General features: G+C 35.1%; 1 protein-coding gene across 2 annotated transcripts in view; it reads left to right on the top strand.

The window, feature by feature from the left end:
* Positions 1–1928: 1928 nt before the first annotated feature.
* Positions 1929–15558, top strand: part of LOC143224967 (meteorin-like protein) — a 47661-nt gene continuing 34031 nt past the window's right edge. The window contains exon 1 of one of the 2 annotated variants that reach the window (XM_076453526.1): positions 1929–2263. In XM_076453526.1, the coding sequence (XP_076309641.1) occupies positions 2250–2263 (14 nt within the window). In that variant the 5' untranslated portion in view covers positions 1929–2249. Of the gene's footprint in view, positions 2264–14221; positions 14781–15558 lie in introns of those variants that run through there. The other variant, XM_076453525.1, reaches the window with a different exon arrangement.

Raw genomic sequence — 15558 nt, 5'->3', positions numbered from 1 at the left:
CAATCCCACTATTCGTTGGTAAAAAGAGTAGCCCAAAGGTTGACGATGGATGGTGTTGACTAGCTGCCTTCCCTCTAGTCTTACACTGCTAAATTAGGGAAGGCAGGCGCAGATAGACCACGTGTAGCTTTGCGCGAAATTACAAAACACACAAACGTTACAGTAGTAATTAAATAAATATTATAATCATGTTAACCGTTTACTTTCTATTACTCGCACTACGAAAAATATGTCATTGAATTTCTTACTTAAAAAGTTTTGTGCTTCTCAATAAAATGTTCTATTTTAAATATATTTGGTTAAGTTATAAATGGGTGTTGCATTACTGCTTACAGAACATTTTTTGTTTTTTACAAAAGCACAAGACACATGTTATGATTATAGACGTAATAGTTCCATCTGTACTTGCAATAACAGTAACACTACAACCTACATTACAGGGATGCTTTTGAAAGTTTTACTCTGAGTGATACCATCATGTCTATTTCCAGTACTTTGTATATAACAGAGTAAACGATTCAAGGTTTCAATGTGTCTATAAGTTGAACAATATTAAAGGTTATTCTTACAGTTTTACATCTTCAGAATGCAACTAAACGCTTATATTATTTTATATTAACCCGTAAGCCTAAGGTATATGTGTGTAATGTAACAACTGCAAGGGAACATCTCTGACTGATGTCGATCTTCTGGGCCATGTAATTTGTCGCAAAATATCAATTATCAACCAGGTCCTCTGAATTATTTCTGTGTAGCAAATTCATGTTTTATTATTTACAACTGTTAAACAATTCCAAAGTCCTATTGATTATATGAATAATGTCTGGTATCATATTTGATCACCTGTGGCAAATGCTCGCCGTCAGCTGATCGCGTGCGAATCGTCCACCGTAGCAAGTGAAGAAGTATCCATCGGAAACCAATTAGTAATGTTAACTTTCCCGCATCAGGGCTGAAACATTCATCTGATGGACATTTCCTTCCTCCGAACATCTCTTTGTGGATGTTTTATCAATTTTAATGCGATTTTAGATTTTTATTTTGCATTTTTGTTTCCCAAAAATTCCATATTTGCTACCTTTTGGCATCATTTTTTCATCTAGCGTTAGTTATAATATGACGTCTTTCATGGTTACCAGAGACTGAAGCAGCAACATAACAAAAAGAATGACGTCATATGACGCCATTAAATTTTCAATTGTGTACTTGTTTAGATGGTCGTTTTGTTCACCAATTTATTTGTTTTAGTTGTAAGTTATACAGTGACAAGAATTATCAATTTGGTTATACTTGTATAATGCTTTTAACTTTACAAGAAAGTTGACTATAAAAACAGTTGTTTTTTAACTGTATGTCATGCATTGTTTAATTATAATTACCTATGAGTGGAATATTTTATGGAAACGTTGTCAGGATGTAATTTCGTTTGGCACATAAGAGAGATTTTTATCAAAATTAAGCGAAATCTCGTTAGATGTAATTTAACTTCATACGAAACATATATTCAAAGGAACGTTTCAGATCTGATGCTGATAACTGGGCAATAAACGAAATGCTTTATAGTTGTAGTTTTATTTTTCTTATTTTTACAAAAGTAGAGAAAATTTGGTAGGATTTAAATTAATTGCGTACAAAAAGGAGGCATTTTACAAAAGCAAAGGACCAAACGTTATCTAAGTTTAACTATTATCCAGTGGCACAGCGGTATATCTGCGGACCTACAAAGCTAGAAACCGGGTTTCGATACCCGTCGTGGGCAGGGCACAGATAGCCCATTGTGTAGCTTTGTGCTTAATTCAAAACATCAACAACTGAATGTAACTGACTTTGTGAAACATGATACAGACGTAATAAACGGAACGTTTTTCTAAACGTTATTGCGCATAGTAACTATACATGTACAGTTTCGTGAGGCAGAAACTTACGATAGAAACGTGTAAATGTTCCTTGTACAAAGCTTTGTGTACGAGTTTTTACCATGTGAACCCTTCTTTAACTATTTGTTGCATGTCTGACACAGCGACTGTTATACAGGTACACCATAAAAACAGCAGCCTACTTTATTTAGTATCCATTTTAATTAGGTCTTATTGCTTTTCCCCGTGCCTCAAGATCGCGAGGAATCTAAAAACTGCAGTTCTAAGGATTCCAAATCTCAGTCAGTCGTTTTCTCATGCGTATTTAGTTTCGTAAGGACGTGGAGAACACAGAACTCTAGGACGGTGATTATTTCCCTGTTCCTTAGACGAATGAAAGTTAAAAAGTAAGGTCTGAGTTCTTTGTTTCTATTATTCTTATAACTGTTCTTTGAGGCGTGTTCTTTACCTTTAAAATCGAAAGTTAAGTTAAAATAAACTGATAGCAGAACTAACAACTTAAAGCTCAACGTTTGTTTTTCCGTGTATTTAAATTTTCCGTAATCAAGTTTTTATTTATTCTTTGGTCTTTTGCTTTGAAATATAATTCATAGAATTTTAGGGGAGGTGTCAGATGGCTAGACGCTCAAATCGCAAACTACAAGCTGTGGATTCGAATCTCTGTCACATCAAACATGCTCCCTCTTTCAGCTGAGGGACATTATAATGTGACGACCAGTGCCAATATTCGTTGGTAAAAAAGTAGCCCAAGAGTTGGCGATGAGTAATGATGAACAGTTGCCTTTCCTGTAGTCTTTCAGTATTAAATTAGGGGCGGATAACTCAAACAGACCATGATAAGCTTTGCGCGATACAAAAAAAAAACAACAACAAAAAACTAAAGAAAGTGCTCTCTGCAATTTAAAGTATTGAGTATGTTATAAGAATGACAGTCAAATCCCACTATTCGGTCTCAGAAGAGTAGCCCAAGAGCTAACTATGTACCCTCTAGCCTATCATTTTACAATTGAGGCTGGCTAGTGCGGATAACCCTGGTGTAGCTTTGTGCAAAACCCAACAAACAGAAGCTTCGTTAATGATTTCTCCGACTTCAATTTACACAATGTAAATGAATAGCAAATATAATGTTACGTTAAACTAAATGTTTCTACTGAAAATACGAGTAGCCCTTTGCTTATATATATATCTTTCCCTTCTCATTTGTGGTGAATAAACTAACCTTACATATACAAATACATTCTTAGTGAAGCATAATAGTTCTATTCCAGTCATATGAGAAGGTTTCAAAGAGTCCGAGGACAATTTAAAGCCTCCAGATTTTAAGGTTGTTTGTTTTTTTGCAGATGTAGATTCTTGTGAAATTTAAATAATTCTATTTTTTATTTACTGTAAATTAAAACAGAAACGCCCTCTCTAAGTGTTAAAAATCATTATAAACCAAGATAGTATTTCGTCAGACTTTATTCAAGAGTTATGTCAGCAGCTCAAACTTATACTATTTCACAAACATTTAACATAGCTTGAACAATTAACAATTTCAGTTCAGATGGCGCTGTCAAAGTTATTAAGATCTCGTATGCGTGACTGTCGTTTACCAACAAAGAAAGACAGAAACTTACTGCGCATTTACAAAATTAGTGTAATATTTTGGAAATACGCGTTTCAGAAAAAAATTAAATTCAAAATGCTTTCGTTTTAGATCATTCAGGCACATTTTAATTATTAACAATCTCTAAAAATTACAGCTATGAATATTTTTTCTTCTTTGTAGAAAATAACTTCAATTACGTAACATGTCTCTGTATAGAAGTATTTCCTATACAGTCGTGTTTCTATTCAATAATTGTCCAACCAAATATAAAATAACAATGGATACATAAGACCTGTACATACGATAAACCTGTATCGGCGTTAGTTTTTTTTTTTTTTTTATAGAAGAAGACAACGACCTGCGGTAGATCTAAAACATATTCCAATAATTAGAAAATACACAACATGTAAACATTAAATATCATTATTAATGTTAGAAGAAGTAAAACAAAAGTCCATAAAGTTTATGATCCAGATAAAATGTCGATGTCCAATTAATCGCTGACCTATCGGCTATAGTTACCTTTCACGCATGCGTCTTAAAGAAATTATGGAAGTAAACAGAGATAAATTTTATTTAAAATCCTTCAAAAGTCTTAAGTTGTTTGACTTGCACTAAGATCATTCAAACTAAACAAGAAACAAGAAAACAAGCCATAACTATACCATGTAACATAAAACAGTATATCTCCAGATGTGACTCTTTAGTTTCGTAAAACTGTGAACACTCTCAAGATTACATTCGCCTTTTACAGAGAAAGAGTTAGTTATTCAAAGCTTTTGTGGCCAAAACAAAAACATTGTTAAGCAGTAATGTTTTGTAACTGTTTATTGGTGTTTATTCTATAAGATATAGTTTCAGATCGTAGCATAAATATTTATTACTTAAATTGCTAGCTGTGTATTACAAGATTGTTCGTCAAACAGCTCTTTCTAGTGTTAGGCTAAAATGTTTCTCAAAATAATGGTAATTAGTTTCATCAAAGGAATCACAGAAATTCTAGGAACAATTCGTAAGCTATACATAGTAGTTTAAGGACCCCGAATTTAACTTTATTATTCGCTTACAGCATGTTTTGCAGATAAGACCACTTAATCATTCAGTGGTTGGCTGTGTGATCAAAGTATGAATTTATAGGCTCATAAATTCATTAAAGTCTTCTCTAAGTTAGTGTCGCCAGATTTATAGCATTTGACTTTGTGTCTTGCTCTTTGTCAGGTGGTGCCTGCTGGCTTATTTAGCACGTAAAAATACCACCAGTTTATAAAATTACATTCACCTTGAACATAGGGTTGTTTTTGTTGCCTGTTGTCCAAACAATATGATTAATTTGCCTGTCAGAAAAAAACAACAACAATAACAACAAAAGATTGTAAAATCTAGAAGTTTGTTTGTTCTCGTAATTTCATTAAAAAAAATTAAAACGTTCAGTTTCAGTTGATGGGAAAATTGCATTATTTATATCTAACGTCGTTTCCAACGATTATTTTAACATGTTTTTTTTTTAATTTTAGATAATGGTTTCATAATTCTAAGTTTTGCTAAACGATCATTAAATAATTTATATTTTTTAATGGATAATCAGCACATCTGTGGTGCACATTTTCAAGTAGTTAGTGGCAAAATTCTAATTTATTATCGCAAGAAAGTAATGGAAACTCAAGACACTTTAAACGGGTATGTGTGTGTGTTTTCATGTAGCAAAGCCACAGCGGGCTATCTACAGAGTCCACTGAGGGAAATTGAACTTCTGATTTTAGCGTTGTAAGACGGTAGACTTACCGCTCTACTAGCGGGAGACCGCTTTAAACGAAATGAGACGATCTTCATTAGATGGTTAGCGTACTTAGATCTATGGCAAACTTACTAAGGCTATCTTATACGGTCCCTAAATTAGAACTAATAACGATAGGAAAGGCAGCCAAATACCAATATCCCACTACCTACAATGGATGAGCAACTTGCACTCTTGTAACGCTTCCACTCACTAAAGTGGGAGTGAGTATATTTTCGAACCTGGATTGCCAGTTCCTGAATCCAGAGCTTTACCAGGGGGCCATCTGCAACAGACAGAAAGTGGTTAATAAGTTAAGCTCATTTTAAGTGGTGTTACTTTGGTAACTAAAAACTGAAAGTGCCAATTAGAAAGTATCTAAACCTAAATCAGTCATTAACCCATTACTTTCAAACACATACGTCATCAGAAACAGCGAAGTAAAACTAAACGCCACAAAACACACAGAAGCTAAGTGCACCATGAAATGGAAGAACAAAAACATCTACTTGCTTCACACAGATGAGGCTAAATTAAAAATAAGAGCTCCACTTCCAAAACTTAATGAAATGTTCATAAAATTCACGAGCTATTGGACTTTTCAAAGTCCTTCCTCAAGTGAAATGACACAGTTGTCTTTTTAAAAATATCTTCATATGCAACTAAAAGGCCCGGCATGGACAGGTGAGTTAAGGCGTTCGACTCGTAATCCGAGGGTTGTGGGTTCGAATCCCAGTCGCACCAAACATGCTTGCCCTTTCAGCCGTGAAAGCGTTATAATGTGACGGTTAATCCTACTATTCGTTGGTAAAAGAGTAGCCCAAACAGTGTAAGACTAGAGAGAAAGCATGGACGGCTAGCGCAGATAGCCCTCGTGTAGTTGTGCGCGAAATTAAAATAACAAACAAACCAGTTTTTTGTCAGCGTTACCAGACTTCACGCCTTATTGACAAGCACGAGGCACATTTACGGATAAAACGTATCTACAAGATAAAAAATAATATAAATAAAGAAAATAATAACAATCATTAATGATAAAGAAAATAAATGGAGACAAACGTTAGTTTTGATGTGACAACAAAGTGTAGTGTAAGACCCCTACCTTCAGGTTATAAACTCTATGTGTAAATATAACAAAAAAAATTCCTTATAACAGTACATCAAAAGCAACGCGCCCTATTCAACAAAACAAAACACATAAAAAAGACACTCTTTCTATTTAAAGCAAAATTTAATAAAACTTTCTTTACCTTGTTGACTTCTGCCTGTTGACACCTGCAAGAGTTTTCAGTGTTATCTGAGGGTGGTCTATGTCACGTGACACTCTTGTCAATAAGATCCTTGTTCGTGAGGTATATCAGTGTGTGTGTATCTTTACGCCAGCCATGAACGAGCATTTGCTGCAGTTTGTCACTAGACGAAACTATTTAGGCACGACTCTGTGAGGGAAGAAAACGCGACTTGGAGTCGTGCTATGCTAACGATTTTACCAGTTTCCGTAACGTATACAACGGGTCATTTTTAACTGTCCCCATGTGGAAAACAACCACAGCTTTCAACCGTTTCGTAAATTACGTTATTTTATGATAATACTAATTCACATTTATTTGAAGTGCGTTAATTTATCATAACTTGGTGAAGCGTTATCATTGGTACTTACCAACATGAAATTAAGAGATAAATAAAGCAAATGAAATATCCTCATTATACTTGAAAATAACATGAACCGTTAAATAGAAAATGCTTACTATTAATTTATAGAACATAATAGTACCATTTTATTTACCAACCTACATTTTGCATTACTGTAAAACAAATACGTTACCTATTTCTTTCATTTTATTAGGTTAATTCAAATATCAAAATATTTATTACCCAGGAATTCGATTTTTAATTATATATTTTTTTGTAAAAAATGAGACATGAATGTTCTTTGTAAACAACTCGTGCACCATCCATTTCACTCGGAATTGTGTACGTCATAAGTAAAAGAAACCAGGTTATTGTAAGTATTTATTCAAACGTTTGAAGACGAAACTATATAGTAACGAGAAACTCACGATTCACGACACACCCCTGCTAGTACAGCGGTAAGTCTAGGGAATTACAACGCTAAAATCAAGGGTTCAATTCCCCTCGGGGGACTTAGCAAATAGCCCGATGCGGCTTTGCTATAAGAAAACACACACAGGTGACTATATATCAAAGTCAATTTACAAAGATAATGGTTTATTGCTTATATTTGTTTCTGTTTTCTTGGATTTCGTGTTCCACTAAAGTTCCTCCAAATTCAGAAATATGAAATGTAATTTTCAGCAAATGTACTTTTTGAAAAAGCCAGAAAAAGTAAAGAATATTTAGTAAACAAAGTGGGCCTTTTACAAATGTAATTAGTCTTAACAGTTACAAATTGTTATGGTTTACTGGGGAAACGTGTAGGTAATTAAGTAAAAGTTACGAAACACAAAGATTGAAGAATATTCCACGAAACTAATATCGATCTCACTTTGCGTCGTAAAACTATACAAAAAAATGCTATTCATTGACGAGTAAGATGTCATAATTAACAGAGTTTCATTAACTTACAAGTTTTGAACCAGAACACACAGTTTTGCGTTTTAATTTTTCCGACTTTGTTCAGTAAACTCATGAACGTCAAAACGTTTGCCTATCCGGAAATTTTCTTGCAAATTTCTCTATCAAACGCTACAAATTTTTTATCGTTAGAAATACCTTTGTTCAGGATATTGGATTGCATATCAACTTGTCAGAATCATCTTACCTGATGATTAGTATGACATTGTTTACAATTGACTAGCTTTAGTTATTTCTTTGCAAAGTACTTCGTACAGACAACACTTAATCTGTGTTTCTTTAATGAAGATTGTACTAAATACATTCACTATGTACTTATTTAAGTCTAAAATACGCATGCGCAATTCGTTTAAAATCATGTGTTTATCGCTTTGTAAACATGCATTCAGACGTTCCTACATATTCAGCTAAGTTTGCCTTTATTACAACTTTACATTTATTTTATTTTGCAATAATTTGCTGTGGTTCATTTTATAGACTGCTATAAATACCTTTGAGATATTTTTTTCTTAACTACGGGATTTGTTTTTCGTTTTTGAGTGGTTCATTGCTTCAAACCCTAAAACAGTTTCATACACTAAATGCTCATAACAGTTTTATGCTCATTAAGCTATTATAAGTATCATAAATTTATTTTACTATTTGCATCTAACCTTAATAAATAAAGTTGCGCACATGTAGTTTTATTAAATAGAGTTACGTCTACGTAAGTTTCTTTATCTGTTTGTTTTTGTGTTGTTGTTTTTTTTCAAATAGATCATGATTTATTGATCTAACAGATATCATGTGCAAGAAAGTGTAGCTTAAAGTCTGTGAGTGAAAATGATAGAATAAGGAAAATTCAATCAAAGGGTATGAACACTTCCACTAGTAGTATAGAAATCTCTATCAACAACGATCTGGATGGTTGGATTTTCTTGTTATAATACTTTTATCAGTGACGGTAAGTCCAAACTACTGATTCTGTAATCTCTACATTTCAAAGTAGTGAATTGTATGACGTGATAACGCGTGTTAGGCCCGAGTAACAATGAAGTGTAAGAATGCTAAACATCCGAGATCAACGTCTGAAACACGTCATGTGCCTGAACAGCTGCAGTAACTTGTGTGGCATATAACCCAGATTACCCGAAGTATAATACTAACGTACGTAGAAACCCGAAACATTCAAGGGTATTCTCCGAAGTACATCATTTTGTGTCCTTCAGTGGGTGAGGGGGAAGTTTAAGAATTTAAAATGATAAATACAAGATTCGATTCCCCGCGATGGAGAGAACATAGATAAAAACGCAGCTTTGCGTTAATAAAAATATCATACTTTTGGATGCTTAGTAAAAACACTTGAAACTCCATAGCATGTGTTAAACACGAAAAAAACTGAAGAATAAATATCTGAAACATCCAAGACAAAAATCTGTTTATTGTTTATCCTAAATAAAACCGCTTATAAACTTCGTAGTCGAGAAAAGCAAGGAGTAACAACATGCTTCGAAATTTTGATTAGGCTTAAAATTTTCTTTAAAATATTCAATCCATTAAAGAACTTCTCTTGTAAAGAAGTTAAAACAAAAACGCACGAGACTTAGGTTTCTTTCAAACTTACGTACTATTTTAATATTCGTTGTCCAGCCACTCTCAGTGTGTAGATAATACTATGTGTTCTACACCCTTGTGCAAATTAATTGAAACAAATGGTCATTTTACAATAATTTTAGCATGGCGGTCGGTGTAGGCTCGCTGGACCCGCTGATTTCCTTTAATAGCCATTTTTTTTCACACAGACGGCGTCAATTGCTGTGTTTTGCAGCACGGTGGATCTATTTTTGGGATATATGACGAAATTTTGAGGAATATTACGTCATTCATTCAAATTGCGTTAGAAGAGCAAGGAGACCAGTCAAAAAACAACTTCTTACCAACTCAATGAAGAGAAAACGGTATCAATGAGGTCTGAAATACAAGAACTGGACGCAAGAACAATGGAGGAAGGTGTTATTCAGTGACGAGACTAATTTCTACGTACAGGGTCAAAGAAGTCTGCATGTTCGCAACTCTCCACGTGAGAAACTTCGAGAATCTCACATCAATCAGTTCATAAAACATCCCTTAAAGAAGATGTTTTGGGGCTTTTTCAGCTACTATGACGTCGGAGGCTTACATATCGTAGAAGGTATGATGCAAGGACCACAGTATATCGAAGTTTTGCAGAGAAGAGTCGTTCCTGAATTGAAAAAGAGATTTTCAGATGGATCTGGCATTTTTCAGCAAGATCTGGCTCTGTGCCACACATCGAAACTTGTGAAGAATTTTATGACTACAACGTGAATAAAGGTGCTGGACTGGCCTGGAAACTCTTCGGACGTAAATCCTATTGAAAATCTTTGAGCAATTTGTTAAGAAAGACTTTGGGGAAAAGACTGTACCACGAAAGATAAGCTAATTGAGGCCATAATTGAGGTGTGGTACCGCGATCCAAAAATTAGTAAAGATTGCAGTCAACTTGTGGACTCGATGCCAAAGCGGATTAATGATCTTCTGGAAAATAAAGGTGGTCATATCATGTTTTAATTTGTGAGTAATTTTTGGATTCTCAGAAATAAAACGCAAAAAATTAAAAAAATCGTAATTTTCCGTCTTGTTTCAATTAATTTGCACAAGGGTGTGCGTAACGTAGCTTTTTTAAAGCGCAAAATGGATAACGAAACTCACATTTTAGCATTAGAAACCTTGAAGCATACCACTGAGCCACCAGGTGGTTATAACATAGGCTCTAATGAAATTATTAGTATTTAGAAAAATTTCACTTCGCAGTTCAAATTATTTTTCCTATTCTAAATATCAAAGCTTGTTTATTTGCTATTAAGCACTTAGCTACGCAATGAGCTATCTTCTCTGTGCTCACCGAGAGTCACGAAACTCAATTTTTAATGTTACAAGCCTCAGATTAACCGCTAAAATAGTGTGGGAGATATGAAATCTGAAATACACCATTGTAGAGTACATATGACAGAACTTTGAAATATTCGTTTGCATAATGTTAAAAACTAAGAATGTTGAAACTGATATGAAAGTACTGTTGTATCGTCAAAACTCTTAAAACATTTATTAAAAGTCCAGTGTTAATTTATTAGTAAGTTGTTTTTACGTATTAGAGTTACATTTTTAAACCCGAATTCTAGCGTTGTGTGTCCGTAGACATATTGCTATGCTATCGTAAGCTTGGGCTCAGATAAAATCCTATATTGACATACCTTCAGAAAAGTGTGTGTTTAGTAATATGTAACAAAAGTACTACTTTCTATACAAATATAGACCCTTATATAGTTTTTATATATAGGCTTTAAGTTGTTGGTTCGTCCTTCAGCATAAAGCTACACAGTGAGCTCTCTAGGCTGTGTCCACCACGGGTATTGAAACCCACCTTTTAGAGTTATAAACTTTAAGACTTATCGCTGATCCTCAAAGGGGGGAGCAAGTTTTTAAGTTATATTATTGTTCATTGTCTAGTCCTTCAGTGAAATAACACTTTGTCCAAAGCTTACAATGAGCGTGTTTTGTTGTTGGTTTTAGTAACGTGAATGTTGCAGCAATCTTCTCGTCACTGAGTCTCTATCGTGCTGTTTTTTATAAGTTTTAAAATGAAACCTTATTATTTCTAAGGACTTATTTTAACAGTGTCTTGGATGTGTGTGTTTCTTATAGCAAAGTCACATCTGGTGCGTCCATGGAAGATAATCGAATCCATGGTTTTAGTACTGTAAATTCGTAGAATTGCCGCCAGCGCCAGCAGGGGACAAGTGTTTTGGAAAACTGAAGCTGTAAATACATAGTGCTCGTCAGAGGTGTCGGAACCGGGGGTGCTGTATCACCACCCACTTTTACATTTTTGACGTATATAGGGACTATAGATTATATTATTATGTCAATTTTCTGGTGAGCATGCCCCCAGACCTTATAGACTGAACTACTAGCAGTATCTTCTTAAACTCTCAGTCTCTCATTGCAAAATCTACATGTCTAGACAGATACCTCCGCTTTGACATTCCTTCCTACACCTCTGCTCGTATTGACTAGTAGACAGACCCTCATACGGGTAACTGTGAAATAAATAGAACAAATAAATATTTGTTTTAATTAATAATAATGAATGAAGGTGAAAAGCCTGCGTTGATTGTAACAGACAGATACAATGCACCAATGTGTGAAATAAAATGTCTAATGTTTTATTTGTTTGAAATATTTTTAGTTTTAAAAGTTAACATCCTCCGTTGGCGCCAATGTGATATCAACAGGCATGTAAAGGTAAAAAGTTGACAAACTAGAATAGGCTTACTCATCTTGTCTACTGAAAAGGCATCCCAGTCTATCTAATTAGTAGTGTACAACAGCAATATCTCATTTTAACCATATTTTAACCATTTTATCAAATTAATAATTTAGGAGACGTCAACTAATCTTGAAACTTGTTACTTACTTGGTTCAATAGAACCCTAGGCTGGGTGAACAAAATAAGTTTAAAAACTTTACTGGACTGCGACTATTGAAAGCAAAAAGAGACGACGTTTCAGCTTCTGTACTGAATGAAGCCTTCAGGGCTACGTAAAAGTGTTAGGACAAAGTTAAAACTAGATTTCAGACTACTTTAAAAGAACAATGGAAGATAAATCACAGATGAAACATCAAAATTTTATTAATATTCATATTTAGTACAACAGAAACTCAGTAAAAGTGATTGAGTTCAACAAACAGTTAATATTTCGTGTGTTTATCTTTTGTTTTCATAACTGCAGCCAGTCTTTCAGACGTGGCTGCAACATATATAATTATAGTGTCCTTTGGTATTTTACTCCAAATGCCTCTAATACACTCCTATAACATTTCTTTTGAAGTAACTTTTAATTTGTAAAGTTTTTGATCTATCAAATACCATATTTAATCAATTGGGTTGAGTCGTTGTTGTTTGTAGTTAAGCACAGTACTACCACGGGTAATGAAACCCGGATTCGATAGTTGTAAGTCCGCACACATACCACTGAGCCACTGGGAGAGGAGGGGTTATTCTAAGGGAAATACCACTGTTTTACAAACTAGAAGTAAGTAAACTTTAATTTCCGAAGTACACACATGCTTGAACTAATGCCATAGGTTCATTTCCTGTTATTATAGAGATGAACTTCGTGTTTTCACTGCAAACTTGAAGGACTTCGTTCGTTACAACAAATACAATCTGAACGCCAAGTGTTCGTTAGGTGCACTTTGAAACTGGTGTATCCATAATGTGATCCATGCGTGTCACAGGGTCTCTCTTCTAGAAGTGGGATAGTTCGTCAGAGAAAACGGTTGAGATCGCAGTCAATGATGCTAAATGTGTAAAACTAGTTTGTAACAGTAATTTAACTTTCATTGCATGGTTAATCGTTAGAAGTCCTAAAAGTATCATGGTTTTATGATTTAAATGAACAAGTTCCACATATATTTGTGAACCGTGAAGAGAGGTTTGTCAAAAACGCCCCATTTCTCATTATGTCGATTTGCGACGTTTATTGTTTTTGGAGATAATTAATATATTTATATATATAGCTTATTCGAAGTTATTTCTTTACAAAGTTATTCATACAGTATTGAAAGTCCAAATGGAAAGCGTTATCAGCTAAACGTTTGAGACAAATATGGACTTAACGGGCTGAACGGCCAGGTCAGACCCTGACCAGAAGAAAAACGACAACTCAATAACACCGGCCTTCTGCTCAGACTACTCGTAATCAAAGAGCGGAATTGACAGTCATTTTTATAACGCTCTCATAACTGAAAGGGAAATCATGTTCAGTGGAATATTGCGAGCTCAAACCTTGGGCCTTTCAATCCATGTATGGCTTCCAATAACAAAACTGTATTTAGTAAAACAGTGATATGTGTCAGTTATGCGGTCATATTTTTAACGTATTTGTTAAACAGTGGCACTAAATTTTCGCAGTATAGTTCGAATTAAAGAAAATGTTTAATTAACTTCCGCTTTCAGAACTCTGTACTGCAAACTTATTCCTGTTGTTTAATAAATCGTGTACATTATTAGTCTTTCGAGATGTCCAAGTGCGTTAACAAACTGAACTGGTCATATCCCTATAGCAGCGTAGAACTATGAAGTCACGCTCTTAACGCGAAACTCCCGTGGTCATGTCGTTGTTATTTATGATATCAGCACACTGTCGACCCATCGACACGTGCCGTCCGAGCCTACGACACACGGTCTTCCCACGTTTCCTGAACAAGGAGTTTGTAAAAGACACTCCTGTTTTGTAGCTCTAACCTTCAATTCGTTCCTCCCCGTTTCATTGTGCAATGGACTCGACCATCTAGCCACTTGCAGGAGAAAGCGGCTCCCGCGTTTCTTACCACTAGAAGAAGTTTTGTGACAGGACAAGGTTCACGTGCCAAAGCTACTTTAAATACAATCATTAGTGAGACTCTTTGCGCAGTTACTGGACTGTTAACTGTTACGAAAACAACATCAACAAACTTTTATTCGAATATTAATTATAGAAATTTTCGTTTTTGAAGTAATAACTAATAAGCGAAGAGGCCTTGATGTTGTAATTTTTTTTACTGGCTTTTTAATCAAATAGTTCTGAAATACTAAGGTGTGTAGATATAAATAAACCCATGGCACGTGTGAAATGCTCTATAATCACGGTACTATTGACGTAATCTGGTGTTAGCAAAGGACATGTTTAATACTTTCTGCACGTTGAATGACAGTTGTCAAGAATCAACCAGCTTCTTTGTCATGTCCACGTTGTAGTTGCTGTTCAACTAGAATTGTACTTTTAATGGCTAACCCTAGCGAACTCTGGTGTGGCTTTCTAGCAGTGTCGATGATCATTTTGAACAGCACCATATTTACAGTTGTTCATGGGGCGTCTGACGATTGTGACTGGATTGGGAGGTAAGTTGGTCTATTCAGGAAGTTTAATAAAACTTTACCAACCACTGTAGATGTTTCTTTAAAATGGAATCAAACTGTTATCGCTACACAGTAACATTAAAGGACACAAACTACTGTACATTAGATCGAGGCGTGGCAGAAAGGCTAGCAAGCCCAATCCGTGAATCAAAGAATTCTAGCTTCGCGTCCTGTCAGAGCAAAAGCTCATTCTGCATATTGGATCCAAGTGGTTTGGTTTGTTTTGAATTTCGCGAAAAGCGACACCAGAGCTATCTGCGCTAGCCGTCCCTAATTTAGCACTGTAAGACTAGAGGGAAGGCAGCTAGTCATCGCCACCCACCGCAAACTCTTGGGCTTCTCTTTTACCAACGAATAGTGGGATTGACCGTCACATTACAACGCTCCCATGGCTGAAATGGCGAGCATGTTTGGTGTGACGGAGGTTGGAACCCGCGACCCTCAGATTACGAGCCGAGTGCCTTAACCACCTGGCCATGCTGGGCCCAGAGCCAAGTGTGTGTTATAAAAACTAGTTTAGTGTTCTTAAGTAACTGCTTGCCCTCTAGTCTGTTAGTTCAAAATTAAGGAGAGTTATGCAGTAGTATATATAAAAGGAGTCTCTCTGTATAGATTTGTGCATTGAGCTTCCTTGTACATTAGAAAATTCAAGAATGTTTTCCTTATCCTAAATTAATATTACCTTCCAATCAGAGCAAACTATTTGCTTAGAGCGAAACTCAAAATTAACCTGTTAAATTAGTATAGCTAATTAGATATG

This window comes from Tachypleus tridentatus, chromosome 9, assembly GCF_004210375.1.
Source record: "Tachypleus tridentatus isolate NWPU-2018 chromosome 9, ASM421037v1, whole genome shotgun sequence".
NCBI lineage: Eukaryota > Metazoa > Arthropoda > Merostomata > Xiphosura > Limulidae > Tachypleus > Tachypleus tridentatus.
Note: the sequence above shows the minus strand (reverse complement) of the source record. Positions and strands in the feature narration are given on the sequence as shown.